General features: G+C 35.7%; 1 protein-coding gene across 1 annotated transcript; it reads right to left on the reverse strand.

Annotated features, from left to right (window-relative positions):
• Positions 1-15,012: 15,012 nt before the first annotated feature.
• LOC110794422 (uncharacterized) lies at positions 15,013-18,469 on the reverse strand. Its single transcript, XM_021999402.2, has 3 exons — positions 17,905-18,469; positions 17,443-17,826; positions 15,013-15,626 (listed from the first exon to the last, which is right to left on the reverse strand). Exons 1-3 carry the CDS (start codon positions 18,311-18,313, stop codon positions 15,265-15,267), a joined length of 1,155 nt encoding a protein of 384 aa, XP_021855094.1. The 5' UTR covers positions 18,314-18,469; the 3' UTR covers positions 15,013-15,264.
• Positions 18,470-18,720: the final 251 nt, after the last annotated feature.

Here is an 18,720-nt window from a genome sequence, read left to right on the forward strand (position 1 = left end):
GGAACAGATCCTTAACCGTGTAAATCGTGGTGGGAGAAGGAAGGAAGAGTAGAAGTCGTAGAACGTGGGAAGGGTTTTGGTTTTAGCGGTGGAGTGCTTTTGGTTTTAGTTAAATAAAAGCGATGATTGTTTTTATGCATGATTTCATAAAACTTTTGATAAATACTAATAACAGGCTAACATCATTTACAGAAAAGCGTTGTATTATATTTAGTGGAAATTAAGATTGCTTTCAATAACAGCAGTGTAAAATAAAGTGCTGTTAATTCATCCAAATAATAGCGCTTTTTGATAAACGCTATTAAATAGGTGCTGTTAATTAATGTTTTTGTTGTAGTGCCAGCACAAGACACGGCATGATCCCCATAAATGTCCCCATAGAAAACCCGAGAGCAAGCAGAACATGGCGTCGAATCAGAGAACAACGGAATACCCAACCGATAGCAAAGAACCGAACGATAAGTCTTACCGTTCATAGTCTGGCCTAAACCCGAGATGGGGACTGCCCGCAACCAAGCTGAGGAGTGATCCCCCTGCTGTGATTTCCATAGGGCAACATGACGTGAAGATAAGGAGTAGGCGGATTCCGCATCAGTAGTAACCTTCGTGAAATATATGTCTGCCAATTTCTCCATGAGTGTGGGGGCAGCGATCTCACTAGGGCTACTCATAAGGTCGGTCTCCACGGTCCTATTGAAAAGACCAAGAGCATCATCAAAGGCCGGTCCTGGACCATCAACACCTGTAAGCCGAAGAAGCGAATCCTGCAAACCAGAAGACTGCAAACGGGATGCAAGAAAAGTATAATGCCGAACATCACCAGCTGAATAAACACCCAATCCTCCATAAGAATAAGGCAAGGTGGCAAGACGCCATTGCCGGTCACCGAACCCAGGTCCCGGAGCAGTCACGATAGGCTCTAAAGAAGTCCGAAGAGCCACATCAAAAGATAATTGGGCCGCTTCAAAAAGATGAGGCGGACAAGTGCGCATAGCAAAGTAGAGTTTAGAAACTCCAGTACACGCACGAAGAAGCAACAACTCACACTGGGGATCATTAAGCTTAGCTACAGCATCCATCAACACAACAGTCTTCGACACACGCTGCGAAACCAAATCCTTACAAAAAGAGGAATCCGTACTGACTGGACCACCAAGCAACTTAACACCAAGCGCAGGACGAGCAATATCCGTAGGAAAGACACCCTCTAGACGACTGCATGGGTCCTCCGAAGGCCAGAAAACCTTTGTCTTCTCAACATTGACATGGAGACCTAAATGAGGACCCTCCTCCAAAATCAACTCCAAGACCTTTCCAACCACCAAAGTGTCACCAACGATAGTGCCATCGTCCAAGTACCAAGCCTGAAGAGAAAGATCAAAAGAGTCTCTGATTCGACACACCAATGGATGTAGAACCAGAGAAAAAAGCAAAGGGACGAGAGGATCCCCTTGCTGCACACCTTGACAAGACCACAAGGTATGCTCCCTATAATACAGCCGCGCTGGAGAAGAGTAGCAGAATTCAACCCAACGCGAAAGAGCAGAACAATGTAGCCGAACCTCACGCAACAAAGTCGATCGATCAACTAAATTGAACGCATTCTGAAAATCCACCAATAACATAGAGAGGCCAACATCGGCCCCACGAGCCTCAACCAAACGATTGACAGCATGGAGAATGGCCTCACCACCGGCTGGAACCCCGACTCCAAATTGAAGCCCCCCTAAGTAGTTTCCTAAACGCGGACCAATCAAAGCAGCCCCGACCTTAGAAACAAGGCGCCTCCAAACAGTGCCCACAGCAATAGGCCGAATACCACCACCAGGCTTAACAAGTGGCGTAAGAGGAGCACTAGCAATATATCCTCCAAGCTCAGCAGGACACTTTCCAGCAAGAAAGAGATTAACTACCTGAGTGATAGCATCCACCAACTCATTAGAAACAGCTACAGCAGCACCACCCAAGCAATCCAAAAGGTGTTGAGCACGCAAGCCATCTCTACCACACGAAGTACCACGCGGAAAGCCCCTAATCTGCTCCATCACAACAGCGGAGGAAGCAGTAAGGTGATGATCAACAGGGATATCCGGTAAGGTAGGGACCGGAAAGGAAGGGTGTTTAGCTTGCAAATCTGCAAGAGTAGCATCATTGTAAGGGGCAAGACCTGAGGACGAAAGAACTCTAACGGCAGCAGTGTAGTGACCGTCAGAAATCTTTCTCTTGCATTGCTTAATATTACGCTCCGCCAAATCATGATCTTCGTCAACATCCAATAAAGGGGGGAGACACGCTAGCCAATGTGTCTATATTATTATTATTATTGTTATTAATAAAATGTTTACTCCTATCCAACTTTATGTAAAATGTTTACACGTTTTTTAATAATAATAATGATAATAATAATAATAATAATAATAATAATAATAATAATAATAATAATAATAATAATAATAATAATAATAACAACAACAACAAAATTCTGGTGGAGGATCCTTTTGGCAAGTCCTTTGAGCAAGAAGTTGTATATGAATGGGAACCATCCTTCTATCAGAAATGTCAAAGGATTGGTCATGTTTGTGATAAGCAACAACGACGGGAGTTGCCTGCTCTATGGTACTAGATGCAACACTCAAGACACAATTAAGGAGGAAGTTATTTTGTTATATAAACGTTTGATGGGTTCTGGAGCTCATTCTCTACCAATGCTTGATATGAATATTGTTAGAAAAGGCACCTTACACACCAACAACAAGTGGATTTGTGTGTTCCATTCACAAATATGGAGATAAAAAATGCTCTTTTTAGAATGAATTCTCAGAAGGCTCCGGGTATAGATGGCTTCAATGCTTACTTCTTTAAGCATACTTGGCATTTTATTGGTGAGAGTATAATTGATGCAATTCAGAACTTTTGTTACACAGTTATATGCCTAAGGCCCTTAATTGTACTTGTGTCGCCTTATTGCCCAAGGTGGATAATGGTAGCACTATTAAGGAGTACAGACAAATTGCATGTTGTTCTGTTGTTGATAAGATCATCTCAAAGGTCTTGACGACCAGAATGCAACATATTCTTCATCTTTTGGTTGGAGAAGGTCAATCTGCTTTTGTCAAAGACATGATTATTTTTTATAACATTCTGCTCAGTCACGAGCTTGTGAAAGGTTTGAAGGAAATAATTACCTTGGTCCAAGTATGCATTTAATGCTAAGTCAAATGAATGCGGGTCAGTATTAATTAACAAGTTAATAAATTCAGTGAGATCAAGTGAACTGAATAGCTAGCTAGAGGTCGTTTCAGTTCAAGTGAAATTAATGATAGTAATCCACAACTTACTTTTGACTGAACCCGTAGGGTCACACAAATAGTACGTGAACAGATCAAGTATTTAAGTGAATATATTATTCATTAAGTACTCCATTTATGAACATTCGGAAACGACGAATCTCGGTTCCAGTGGGAGCTGAAATCGTCAAAAGGAAAAATAAAGAATACTCCAGAAATGATGATATTACCGGAAACGAAAATACGGTTCATGACGGAAATATACATAGTATCCAAGTCGTAGATGTTGCCGGAAACGGAAACATGGTTCGTATCGGAAAATATTATCAGAAATAGAAATATTGTAGGAATCGGGAATATTGCCGGAAACAAAAATATTACCGGAATCAGAAATATTGTCGGAAAAGGAAATTATATCCGGAATCAGAAATATTAACGGAAACGTATATATTTGTTCGAAACGAAAATGAATTCCGGAATCGGAAAACGAATCAGAAGCTCGACGAGCGACAAGTCGGCAAGCGAGCCAGCCCATCGGCCTTGTTTGGCAAATGGCTTTTTGCTGGCTTTTTGGTTGGCTTTTGGCTGTTGGCTTTTTAATCTGGTCAAACAGCCAAAAAATATGTTTGGTAACTGGCTTTTTAGCTTGCTGAAAAGCCAGCTTTTCCGCCAAAAATGAAAAGCTAGTAACACTAGCTTTTTGGAGTTGGCTTTTGGCTTTTCACTATCTAAATTACTTTTTTATCCTTGTTTTTTACTAATTAATTAATAATTAATAATTAATAATTAATAATTAATAATTAATAATTAATAATTAATAATTAATAATTAATAATTAATAATTAATAATTAATAATTAATAATTAATAATTAATAATTAATAATTAATAATTAATAATTAATAATTAATAATTAATAATTAATAATTAATAATTAATAATAATAATTAATAATTAATAATTAATAATTAATAATTAATAATTAATAATTAATAATTAATAATTAATAATTAATAATTAATAATTAATAATTAATAATTAATAATTAATAATTAATAATTAATAATTAATAATTAATAATTAATAATTAATAATTAATAATTAATAATTAATAATTAATAATTAATAATTAATAATTAATAATTAATAATTAATAATTAATAATTAATAATTAATAATTAATAATTAATAATTAATAATTAATAATTAATAATTAATAATTAATAATTAATAATTAATAATTAATAATTAATAATTAATAATTAATAATTAATAATTAATAATTAATAATTAATAATTAATAATTAATAATTAATAATTAATAATTAATAATTAATAATTAATAATTAATAATTAATAATTAATAATTAATAATTAATAATTAATAATTAATAATTAATAATTAATAATTAATAATTAATAATTAATAATTAATAATTAATAATTAATAATTAATAATTAATAATTAATAATTAATAATTAATAATTAATAATTAATAATTAATAATAATAATTAATAATTAATAATTAATAATTAATAATTAATAATTAATAATTAATAATTAATAATTAATAATTAATAATTAATAATTAATAATTAATAATTAATAATTAATAATTAATAATTAATAATTAATAATTAATAATTAATAATTAATAATTAATAATTAATAGTTAATAGTTAATAATTAATAATTAATAATTAATAATTAATAATTAATAATTAATAATTAATAATTAAAAGTTAATAATTACGGAGTATTAATTAATGAATATTAACTAAAAGTGAATAATTAATTAATAATTAATCATTTATTATTAATGATTAATTAATAATTAATAATTAATAATTATTATTAATTTAATTATTATTTATTAATTATTAATTATTAATCATTAATCATTGATTATTTATTATTAGTTATTAATTATTACTCCGTAATTATTAATTAAAATAATAATTTATTAATAATATTGCATAAAGTAATTTATGTTTAATTTATATTTTATTTATTTGTAATTACGTTTTACTCCGTACACAATACACAGTATGTATTGAAAAATGAATAAAAGACATTAAATGTCCTTAAATGTCATTTTACATAGCTACAGCCAACAGCCAACAACTGATTTTACCAAACATATTTGTAACCAATCCATAGTCAAACAGCCAACAAAAGCAGCCAACTTGAACAGCCAGTCAAACCAGCCAAGTAAAACAGCCGACAGCCAACAGCCAACAGCCAATTGCCAAACAGGGCCATCGCTCGACAAGCAAGGCAGCACCATGGGCCGCGCCCTGCGAGCAAGGCAGCAACGCCATGGGCCGCGCCAAGCTACAAGCAAGGCAACAACTCATGGGCCGCGCCAAGCTACGAGCAAGGCAGCAGCCATGGGCCGCGACAAGCTTCGAGCAAGGCGGCAGCCATGGGCCGCGCCAAGCATGCGGCAAGGCAACAGCTCATGGGCCGCGCCCAGCCAGCAAGCACGACTGCAGGCCTGCCGAGGCGAGGGCCACAACGCACTGGGCCGAGGCCGCACGCACAACAACGTGGCCCGTTGTGGCTGCTTTGGGTTGTTTCGTCTTGGGCTCCAAGAAATATACGATTGCTTAATTCCCAAGTAACCTTGGATTATGTATTCCTAGTCTTACTAGAATTCAAATAATTAAGAGTTTAATTAATGTTGCAATTCTAATTGAATAAGAATTTCAATCCTATTAGGGTTGGTAATTCTATTCCTAGTAAGACTCAAATTCCTTATTTCCTACACTATAAATATGAGGCTAGGCCCTCATAATTATACACATCAATTGAATTGAAATCATATTCTTTATTCCCATTGTGTTCAAGGGAGAACATAATACAAGCCTAACCGAATACATAAACCTTTAAGTAAAATCCTAGTTAGTTAAACCTAAGGCGGATCTGAACGTGCTGTGGACTTTCTACGGAGGGGCAACGTTTGGGGCTCTAAAGACTTGTTCTTGTTTGGTTCGGGAGAAGATAGGGAAGGCACGCATCACATTGTATGTCACCTAAATTATGCTAATTGGCTATGTGGCAATTAATTTGGATTCTGGTCTTATGGTTTTTCCGCATGAATTATATTGTTGTATTATTCATAACCTAAAAAGGTTATGGTGGGAGAACATTTCTCTTAGATGTATGATCAAGATAGATTTACAAAAAGCTTACGACTCGGTTGAATGGTCGTTTATCAAGCATCTGCTGTTAGAATTAGGCCCCCCTCACAAGTTTGTCATGTGGATTATGGCATGTTTGACTACAATTTCGTACTCTTTTAATGTTAATGGGGAGATGACCTTTCCGTTCGAGGGGGGGAAAAAGGCTTGAGGCAAGGTGACCCTGTTTCACCTTTTATGTTCGTGTTGTACATGGAGTATCTAAATAGGTGTCTACTAGGCTTGAGAAATAATCCTAGTTTCCATTTTCATCCTAGGTGCAAAATGTTGAACTTAACCCACATATTTTTGCGGATGACTTGTTACTTTTGTCAAGAGGTAATTTTTCTTTTGTTAAGCTATTGTTTAATGATTTTACCAAAATCCTCTATTGCTTTTGGTTTACAAGCTAACTTAGCAAAGAGTGTCATCTACTTTGGAGGTGTTCCCGGAGACAATAGCTGATTCTGTCAAAACTTCAAGTTACGAGAGGTGACCTTCCGTTTAACTATCTTGACATTCCCCTTTCTACGAGGAAGCTAACTGTGATGCAATGCCAACTGTCAGAATTCTCCTTCTAGGATGAATTCTGTCTTAGAAAAGATTAAGAGAAAGAGAGAATGTTTGTATTGATGAATAATGAAAATGAATTACAATGATCAAGCTGTATATATACAGCTTTGTTAGCTACAACTAGTGATGTGTTTAAACCAATGGGAATGCTTGATTTGTACATCTCAGATTACATACAAGATATCATTACATGAATCATAAATATGCAGCTCTAACAACCTCCTGATTTCAAGGGAAATCAGTTAGGAAATCTTCTAGAAGCTTGCTTGGACTTTAGAGCATTGATGTGGTTGTTGCTGTTGTTGTTGTGCTGATGTATGGCTGCATTGCTTACAATGAACGACTGATCAGCATGCTGGCAATGCTGTAAACAAACACCCCCCCTCAAACTAGACATAGGGAAGGTATGAACCATGCCTAGTTTGCTAGATAGATTTCTGTGTTGAGCACCAGGAAGGACTTTAGTGAAGAGATCAGCAAGCTGATTTTGAGTGGGAAGATAACTTAATTGGAGTAAACCATCCAATACCTTATCCCTAGTGAAATGACAATCCACTTCAATGTGTTTTGTCCTTTCATGAAAGATTGGATTGGTGGCTATGTGTATGGCAGACTGATTGTCACAATGCAGAACAACTGGCTTGAGATCAGTGACACCTAGTTCTTCAAGTAATCGAATGATCCAAGTCACTTCACCAGCAGCATGAGACATTGCTCTATACTCAGCTTCAGAGGAACTCTTAGAAATAGTAGATTGCTTCTTGGATTTCCAACTGATAGGTGAGTTGCCAAGAAGAAGAACATACCCTGTGACCTCCCTTGACCAGCAGTGCTATTAATATATCTAAGAGTGTGAGAGAGAGCATCAATATGCTGGTACTTGGGAGAATGCATGAATTGGCTGAGAGTTTGAACTGCAAAAGATATATCAGGTCTAGTATGAGTTAAAAAATTCAGTTTCCCTACATAGTACCTGTAGAGTTCAGCATTGGGATAATCTTCACCTTCATTAGAGAGCTTAAGATTGAGTGGAAAGGGGGTGACAGCAGGCTTAGATATATCCAACTCACAATCTTGAAGTAACTCTTTGGTATACTTCTTCTGTGTGAGAATGTATCCTTCAGTTGTATGACTAACTTCAATCCCAAGGAAGAAATTAAGAACACCAAGATCTTTGATGCTAAAAGTATGGTGAAGATGGTTCTTTAGATCAGTAATGACAGATTCATTAGACCCAGTGATGATGATATCATCAACATAAACTGCAACCACAGTGATATCTGATGAAGTGTTCTTAATGAACAATGAATAGTCATTCTTGGATTGGTGAAAACCTTGAGACTTGAGTTCTTGGTGGAGTCTAGCAAACCACTGTCTTGATGCCTGCTTAAGACCATATAGAGATTTATTAAGTTTGCAAACAAAACCAGGAGGAGCTGTCACACCTTCAGGCACTTTCATGTAAACCTCTTCATCAAGTGTGCCATGGAGAAAAGCATTGTTTATGTCCAGCTGAAACAATTTCCAGTTTCTGCTAGCAGCAAGACTAATCAAGCATCTGACAGTAGACATTTTTACCACAGGAGAGAAAGTTTCATGGTAATCTATGCCATATTTTTGGGTAAAACCCTTAGCAACCAACCTAGCTTTATATCTTTCAACTGATCCATCATCATTTTTCTTTATTCTGTAGACCCACTTATAACCAATTGCCTTCTTTCCTTTAGGAAGCAAAACAAAATCCCATGTTTTATTGTTTTGGAGAGCTGTGATTTCTTTGTCCATAGCTTCAATCCACTGAGAATTCTTTGCTGCTTCAGAATAAGTAGTTGGTTCAATTAACTCCATATGAGCAGCAACTAACACTTTGTGATGCATAGGTAAACTGTCATAGGCAACTAAATTGCACCAGTGTCTGGTAGGCTTTTGACAAACAAAATCTTTCAAGTGAGATGGAGGTTTGGAGGGTCTAGTGGATTTTCTTGGTGCTGGTGGACTATGTGTTGGTGAGATATGGTTTGTTGGTGAGGCAGAATTATATGTGTCTGGTGTAGAAAATGAGGGTGTACTAGAAGATTGGTGATTGGTTTCTGAAAGAGTTTGTGAAGGAGAATCAGTACAAGTATGTGAATGGGGTTGAAAGATATCTGTTGAACACAATTCTGAAGTATAAGGAGTAACAACAGGTAAGAAAAACTGATTAGAATAGGCTAGATCAGGTGTAGTTGAAAAGTGAAAAGGGAAGTGATGTTCATGAAAAACAATGTCTCTGGTCACAACAAATTTCTTTGTGACAAGGTTAAGGACCTTATAAGCCTTTTGATGTGGAGGATAACCAAGCAACACACATGGAACTGCTCTAGGATCAAACTTTGACCTATGAATGGTAGGAGTGCTGATGAAACATAAACATCCAAACACCCTCAAATGAGACAGATCAGGTGGTTTATGAAACAATCTTTCATAAGGAGTGATGAAATTAATACTTTTCAATGGCATCCTATTTATCAAATAGGTGGCAGTGAGAACACAATCACTCCAGTATTTATCAGGGAGTTTAGATTGAAAAGAAAGAGCCCTTGCAGTCTCCAAAAGGTGTTTGTGTTTTCTTTCAACAACACCATTTTGCTGTGGTGTATAACTACAGCTCTTTTGATGAACAATGCCTCTTTTTAAAAACAGAAGTCTCATATCTCCTTCAGTTAAGTCAAGAGCATTATCAGATCTGATTTGCTTAACTGTATAACCAAACTGATTCTCAACATACAAAAGAAAATCATGCATTATTTTGACAGAATCAGTCTTATTTCTCATTAAATGAGTCCAGGTCATCCTGGTGTAATCATCCACAATGGTGAGGAATTGATTACATTTAGCAGTATCATACACAGAGTAGGGACCCCAAACATCTATATGTAACAACTCAAAAGGTTGAACTGTTTTAATGCTGCTTACAGAAAAGGGAAATCTAGACTGTTTAGCTAAGGGGCATATCTGACAAAAACACTCTGCTAAACATCCTTTAACATCAACTCCTCTGATGTTCTTTATTTTTCCAAATGACATATGTCCAAGTCTAAGGTGCCATAATTTTGCTTCTTCCACTTCTGACACAGTTGAGAGAGCTTGATTATTGATTACTGAATTGTTGTCAGATTTTAGCAAATCTTTATTGAAACTGTATAGGCCTTTGTCCAATCTACCAAGCAGAGTATGCTTGTTCTTGGAAAGGTCCTGTGCAAAACATTCATCAGTTGTAAATGATATTGAACATTGATCATCACAGCACAGCTTGGAAACAGAAATTAAATTGAACTGAAACCCTGGAACATGCAGTACACCTTTCAGAATGATAGTGCCTAGATCAACTTCTCCTTTATGTGTAACTGTGAGTTCTGTGCCATCAGGAATGGTGATAGTGTGCAATTTATCATTTACTGGTTCAATACTACTGAACATAGCCAAATCTGAGCACATGTGATCACTTGCCCCACTGTCTAATATCCACTTAGTTTTGAAATTAGACAAAAGACATAAAGTACCTCTCAAATGAGTGCTAGTTGCTAAGCCAAGAGAACTAGAGCCATTATGTTCAGCTTGATTAGCAACCTTCTGATTATTGAGAAAATTCATCAGTTGATCATATTGTTCTTGAGTAAAAGTTGCATGGACAGTGCCTTGTTCTGCATTTCCTGTTGCATCCTGTTCAGCAAATTCTTCTAAGTGTGCAGCAGCTGCCACTCTTTTTCCTTTTCCCTTAAAATCTTTAGGATAGCCATGTAATTTCCAACACTTGTCAACTGTGTGGTTTTTCATTTTGCAGTGTTCACAGTATAAGCTATTCCTTGTGTAAGTGAAGTTTCTTGAAGTATTTCCTCCACTCAGATTCTGTGAACCAAAAGATGAAGTATATTGTGGCTTGTATGCTTTATTTTCAGTGAATTTTCTGGCAGCAAAAATTGTAGATTCCAAACCATGACTTCTACTGCTGTTGACTTCTTTCTGTTGCTCTTCTTGAAGAAGAAGTCCATAAGCTCTTGATATTGTTGGCAAAGGTGTCATCATCAGAATGGTGCTTTTGGAATGATCATACTTTTCATTCAATTTCATCAAGAATTGAATAAGTCTTTGATCCTGTTGAGACTTCAGAAGTTTCTGAGTTAGAGTGCAGTTACAACCTGTGCAAACACAAGATGGTAAAGGATCTAGGCCATCAAGTTGGTCCCATAACAACTTAATCTTAGTGAAAAAACTTGAAATCTGTTCATCATCTTCCTGATTCAAGTCATACAGCTTCTGTTGTACTGAGAAAAGTTGTGGTCCTGATGATTGACAAAATCTTTCTCCTAAATCCAACCATATCTCTCTAGCTGTTTTAAGATACAACACACTTCTAGCAATAGAAGGTTCTAATGAAGCTAAAATCCAGGAAATCACCAAATCATTGCACCTGTTCCATATTCTGAAATTTGCAGAGTTTGAAGCTGGTTGGTTGAGGCTTCCATCAACAAAACATAATTTGTTTCTTGCTGAGAGTGCTATCATCATAGACCTTTTCCAGTCATTAAAGCATTTTCCATCGAAGATGATGCTGACTAACTTGGATGCATTAAGATCATTGTTGCTTAGGTAGTAAGCTGAATTAGGATTGATTGAAGGTTCTTCTTGATCAGGCATAATGAAATTTTGAGATTCTTGAGTAAATTTTCAAGAATTTGAATCAAACTAAAACAAAAAACCTCGAACAATTCAAGAGATTGATCAAGCAAATCAGCTGATTGAAACAATCTGAATCAAGCTGGCTGATTAATCAGAGGATAGAAAGAGATTTTGCGGAAAAATTTGAGCAGGATCTATTGATTTGCTCTGATACCATGTCAGAATTCTCCTTCTAGGATGAATTCTGTCTTAGAAAAGATTAAGAGAAAGAGAGAATGTTTGTATTGATGAATAATGAAAATGAATTACAATGATCAAGCTGTATATATACAGCTTTGTTAGCTACAACTAGTGATGTGTTTAAACCAATGGGAATGCTTGATTTGTACATCTCAGATTACATACAAGATATCATTACATGAATCATAAATATGCAGCTCTAACAACCTCCTGATTTCAAGGGAAATCAGTTAGGAAATCTTCTAGAAGCTTGCTTGGACTTTAGAGCATTGATGTGGTTGTTGCTGTTGTTGTTGTGCTGATGTATGGCTGCATTGCTTACAATGAACGACTGATCAGCATGCTGGCAATGCTGTAAACCAACACCAACCTTTGATAAGGAAGATTCTTTCCAGAATCGATAGGTGGACATCAAAATTGTTGTCATACGCTGGAAGACTATAACTTATTAACTCCGTGTTACCAGGAGTACAGACTTATTGGTGCCATGTTTTTCTTTTGCCGAAGAAAGTAATTAAATTGTTACAAACAACATGTAGAATCGAACTTTCCTGTGGACTGGTAGCTCTAATATATCAAAAAGAGGTCTAGTAGCTTAGGATCGAATTTGTCTTCCAAAAGCTGTTGGTGGTCAAAATGTTATTGCACTTGAAGTATGGAACAAGGATGCTATCTGCAACCTGTTCTAGAACATTTCTCAGAAGAAAGATAAACTTTAGGTAATATGGATCCTTGAATACTATATAAAGGGAGAAATGTTACCACCATGCCAGTGCCAAATCAGGCCTCATGGGTGGTAAAGAAGATTTTCAATGCAAAATCCTATGCTACTGGTAATGTAAACATGCTTCAGCAAGTAGCAACCAAACTTCTCTATTAGTCTCTTATATAGAGAAATAAGAGGTTCTATGCATAAGGTGCCTCGGAAGAAGATTCTCTGCAATAATCAAGCTCCTCCTAAGTGCAACTTTATCGTTTGGCTCGCAATTTTAGGTCGCATGACTACGTGTGATAATCTGATCAAAATTGGAGTGCAATGTGATCCAATATGTGTTTTATGCAACAAAGAGTGAGACAATTGATCATCTCTTCTACTCGTGTGATTTTTCTGTTGAGGTTTGGGGGGCTATTCTGAGATGACTTGGTTTACAAAGGAATGTTGGAACTTAGTTTTATGAAATGCCAAGGATTGAGCATCATAACAACAATTCTGTGTCACACAATATTTACGTACAGGATGGCTGTGTCTATCTATGTTTATGTGTTATGGGAAGAAAGGAATTCTCAAAGTTCAGGCAGGTTCTCCAAAGTGCTAATGTAGTAGTAAGGCATATTCTAACGCTTATTTATGCTAGGAGTTATAATGTGAACAAGTTGTCTAGAGTTGTATAGGCTTCTTTTTCTCTGTTTGCCTCTGCTTTCTTGCAGTTGGGCTTGTTTCTTGAGTTTGCGTCTGCCTGCTGGCATATTTGAGGCTTGTTTGTATGACGTTTGTTCTCAATTGTTTTTGGATATGTATTTGTACTATTTACCAAAAAAAAAAAAAAATAACAACAACAATAATAAAAAACAATTAAAAAACTTATGTTGTTTAGTTTGAACTATGGATAATAATAATAATCTGTTTGGATTGGTTTCGGATCTTCGGTTCGGATCGGTTGCGGGTAACTTAGGTTGGATTGTCATTTCGGATCAAAATTGGGTAATGTATCGGATTATTCCGATCGGGTCAGTTTTGCCAGGTCTAGCTATGGAGTTAGAAACATGATGGGCCGTTATCGCCGTGATTTTATGATTTTATCTATCTACACGGCGCAAAGTGAAATGATTGGTATGCAGCTTAGCAATAGGTGTGAACTGCTCCGTAATGCGATTAGTAAAGGCATTTATGTTCATACATTGGATTCATGTTCATTCTACGTTACAGTTGTGTTCATAATGCCTTAAAACATTTATTCAGTGAATCATACGTAACTTACGTATATATCCACCACATTCACACAACAATAATGACTTATTTATGAAAACCATTGTATCATTTACACACCTAAAACATGAAGACAATAATGATTTTAGGGCCTGGTGAAAGACTCCAAATATCATAGGATTCATAGGCTTGCTAGCCAAGGGCCCGGTTGTTCAATCCAACAAAAATACGAGTACTTGCTGCGGTGGCTCAATCAGGACGGTTAATTTGTAGTCGTATGAGACAGTACGCGATAGCTTAGTTTTTGTTGGGACGACATAGCTAGTCCTTTTGCAACAACATAAATACTACTTCATACGTGTTTTACTTTTTATATTTTGTCCATATTTAAGCATGTACTACGTCCGTCGTTTCAGAAAGTTCTTTACGCTTTGGAACAAGTGTCCAAAGTATTGAAACTTTGACCGTAAATTCCCACTATTATATACATCAAAATGTTACATGTAAGATCTTATTAGATTGATTTCGTTATTCATTTTCAGAATATCAATTTTTTATAATTTTTTCACATATAAAATTGGATATATTAGTAGTTAAATATTGCATTGGAGTCCGTGCAAATAGTGACTGTAAAGAACTTTATGAAACGGAGGTAGTATGTGATTCCTATCTCCCATGCAAGATTAAGACCAGACCTGTACTCTACATTCTACAGGCGTAGATACACTCTCTTCCCATTCAGGATTTCAGGGTAGTAATGTTGTTTGTATGCACGCACGATACACTCTCTTCCCACCTCAATGATTGACTACATTATTATACAGTGACTTTCGAGTTTTGGTGAATTTCTAGTTTAGGGCTCATAATTTGATTCAATCAATCGACAAAAGCATACGAAAATGCTATTTGCTTTCATCCGTCATCATCAACAAGTTTCAACTTTATATGATTGGACTCTTCTTCATTCTCAAGTCACCGTCATATCATGGGTTCAACAAATTCGCAAATGTTATAGACACTAAAAAAAAAAAATGCATATATATGGTTCATGTTTAGAAGACAAAACCCACATCAATCAGCTTGTTTATAGTATCATAATCTGTTTTCACAGAAGCTTGCATACATTTTTGTAAAATAAAAACGTATGGATCAAGGTAATCCCTCGTATTAGATTGCCAAAATAATGGCAATAAACAAGATGTGTTAAGCACGATTTATACATACAAATTAATATGTCGTCTTGAAGCTGTTATTTCATCCGAATTCAAGGATGACTCAGTTTGTTATCCACACTCTAGGGCTCTAGTATATAATAAAAAAGAACAAACATGCATGCACAACTCCAACTGGAACTCCAATCCAGCGATCGAGCTGAGTTAGTCCCCACTAAGAAGATTATTTGAATTTGCGATACTTTTGATTAGGACCAGAGAAAAGACGAGCAAGTAAAGCAAAGAAAGTACCAATCATGCATAACAGCCATGAAAACACAGAGACTGTTCTATCTTTGAAGTTCTTCTTAGGAAGATGGCTCATGTCGGATATGAGCAGTGCCCTGTAAACAGCCTCAGTAAGGGCATATGCTGTTACTGGGTCACATTCTTCAGCTAGGACTCCACACTCGGTCAGGCAAACAATGTCATATACTCCACTTGTTTCGGAAATTCCCAAAAATTGACAAATTTTAACACGCCCGTCAATCCGTTCCTCAGCTGATAGTTTGTCACCATGAGTCAGTACTAATATTGGGTTTTGATCTACACAAACAAAAGCCAATGCATCCATCATTAGCTTATATGAACAATTCATTTTCTTCGTACAGATCGAAATTCAACTGTACGTTCTTCAGTAACATAAATTAGATACTATACGTGAGAGCATGATATCAGCATCTCCTCCCGTATATATGTACATAGAATTCAAACTAAAGGAACACATAGCTAAAAGTAAAAACTCTTATCACAAATTTATGTTCTTTTCATTAGGTTTACTGTGTTAGGTGATCCCTGAGCCATGATCGATTTTTAAAATTAATATATACTTCGTATATTAAAAGTATGAAAACTTATTTGTTAAAGTTATTACTAATACAATAATGAATAAATAAATCAAACATTTTCATTAAAAAATCCATGTTTTATAAATATTTTATTATGCAATAAGACCCCACTTATAATCCCAATATAATGCAGTAATTTACTTAGCTTACTTAACGAGTTTACTAGGGAAATTTAGGAGAGAAAAACGATTTAGTGAACTCCGTTTTAGTATAGAATATGTTATTTTATGAGCATGATATGCAGCTCGATCACTATCACGATTCAAGAGTGTAAGATCTAAGTGTTTCCCTATTTAATTTACACCTTCTGAAAAAATCTAATTAAACACTAGAGCAATATTTGAAACATGGAAACCGAAACCAGAAACGAAAAGGACAAACAAGGAAACATGAAAACACCATTCTCAAAATTAGATAGGACACGGACACGGACACACGTCGAAATGCATATACAAAAATAAAATAAACTGTTATATTATTAACAGTTTAATAATATACTCCCTCCGTTCCTTAATACTTGACCTGTTTTGATCGGACACGCTTGTCAATCCACAACTTTGACCACCAATTTCTGTAACTACATACTATAAAAACTTGTAAAAATATTATATTTTGAAAATATATATTAAGATGAAGCCAACCATATATTATATACTAACATTTATTTTTATATACTAGAAATAAAATAGGGTCAAAATGAATTATGTGAATAGTGTAAAAAGTCAAAACAGATCGACTATAAAAAAAGAAAAAAGTGTACTTTTAAGATAATGTTAGAATGAAAAAGTCCTTTTAAACATTATATATAGATCAATCAGGATGTACAATTTTCATCATAAGTACCTAGGTGGTAATTGGTATATTACACCTCAGATTTTTCATCCATATTTGCTAATAATCTAAGTGAACCTAACTTTACACTTGCGTATAAGATGGGCACCATGATAAAGGGAGACAAACTTTCTAGTCGGGTTTCAAGTTTCAACGATGGGACAAACTTTCTAGTCACTAAATCATGGTGTCTACGACGAATCTCATTTATAGAACTACAAGTACGGAGTATTAAGCAACACAAAAACATGATACTTTTATCCAATAAATGAGGAAGAATGGATTAAAATGAAAAAAAAAAAAAAAAAACAGAAAGAGAAAGGGCTAGTTTATCACATATTGAGAGTAAGAAAGACCGCATTTTGAGATCTGAAAGTCACTCAAATAGAGTTAAGAGCCTTGTAGGAGGGAGTGTACGTAAGTACAATGGATAAAGATTGGTTTCACAATTTGTAACTAGTTTTAAATAGTTTGTTTTAGGCTTAGTTTAGCCTGCATAGTCTCTTCTTGGGTTAAAGTTGGGAGGGTCCTTCCTAGAAGGTTCCTCCCACTTCTATGCCTGATTTAGGTTGTAAATTGTTCAAATTTTGATATAAGCATACATACTTTTTTGATTATTGCTTGCCAAAAAAGAAAAAACACCAAATTCAAAGGGAATTAAAGAATAATTAAAAAAAACTTACTGCCTCTTTTCAAATCCGGTTGGCAAAACACTTCTCTGGTTGCCTCCAAAGGTTTAGAATCACCAGTTTTTAACTGATCATAAAGATCAGCCATGTTAGCAACCACCATTGCACAGTTGACTTGCCTCTTTGAGAACTTTCTGGATGTTGATGTTGATGTTGATCCAATGTTAACATTCCGAGACTCATCGCTTAATCTGCAGCATGGTTGATTGTGTTTGACTCCTTCAGAGGTCCACTGAGACAGCTCCATGAGACTCTCGTCTTCTCGATCATTGTAGCCGAATCCCCTTGAATCAAACACACAGAATCCTGACCTCACTGATCTCAAAACGTTGTGCTCCTCTAAAAACATCGTAGTTGATTCCGAATTTACAGAGCTTCCTGTATTAAAGATGACAAAAATATTAAACTCACAAAGTAAAAACATAACTCAAATTAAGTTGTACAAAAATGTCAAACCTGATGTCTGAGCGAAGGGTATGATCCCAGCTCTTCCAAGCACACTATACATAAGGTTGACCAAAGAACTCTTCCCACCTGCAGCAAAACCCACCAACAGAATAGTAATGGTGGAAGGAATCTCCATGTCTTCCTTCTTGACTCCACCCATGGGCACCCACAGATCCCCAGCTCGGTAAGACACGAGTCTGTGTCGAAGATCATCTAGTCCTTCAGATGCTACCATTGTTAGCCTCTCCATTTCTCTCATCACCTTAAGTCTTGGAGTCAAACTCCCCACGTCAGAGATGCAAGTAACTTTCAAGCTGCTCATCTCTTCGGGGGTGGCACATGTTCGCCACCAGCAAAACTCCGTTGATTCGTCCCCCTCTGAGCTCTCTCCTTCATCACAAAGTTGTTTGTCTCTCATCTTCTTTACTTGGACTCAATATAGAAAGAAAATGTCTAAAGGGAAAAAGTCTGGTTTGAATAATGCCTACAGAGTTTTTACTAATGTTGCAAATAAATAGCAACCATTTATAGGCAAAGAATGAGAGAGGGACAAATTGTACTCATAAACATTTTCATTTTCCCGGAAGCTACGCAAGTTGTCATGACTCTTCTTTTACGCTCCACTATAAAAAACTAAAACTTAAAACTAACTCAAAACTTCCAACAGAACTGATTAGACATATCTTACGAAAATGCCCTTGGAGAGATAGCCCCCGTTCATTCAAGTTCATGGGCAACATCGTCTTTTTGAGAAGTGACAGTTAGCACGTTGGTTACTTGGAAGTATATCATCTGTGCATAACCGTTCCTACGAATTTGTTTAAG

The sequence above is a fragment of the Spinacia oleracea genome, chromosome 6 (genome assembly GCF_020520425.1).
Source record: "Spinacia oleracea cultivar Varoflay chromosome 6, BTI_SOV_V1, whole genome shotgun sequence".
Classification (NCBI taxonomy): Eukaryota; Viridiplantae; Streptophyta; class Magnoliopsida; order Caryophyllales; family Amaranthaceae; genus Spinacia; species Spinacia oleracea.

Bases quoted from the DNA above. Each gene is read 5' to 3' on its own strand.
- LOC110794422 (XM_021999402.2), bottom strand. From the start codon at position 18,313: ATGAGAGACAAACAACTTTGTGATGAAGGAGAGAGCTCAGAGGGGGAC. The intron at 17,827-17,904 runs GTTTGACATTTT...TCTTTAATACAG, and splicing joins ACCCTTCGCTCAGACATCAG to GAAGCTCTGTAAATTCGGAA. The intron at 15,627-17,442 runs GTAAGTTTTTTT...TTGTTTGTGTAG, and splicing joins ACCGGATTTGAAAAGAGGCA to ATCAAAACCCAATATTAGTA.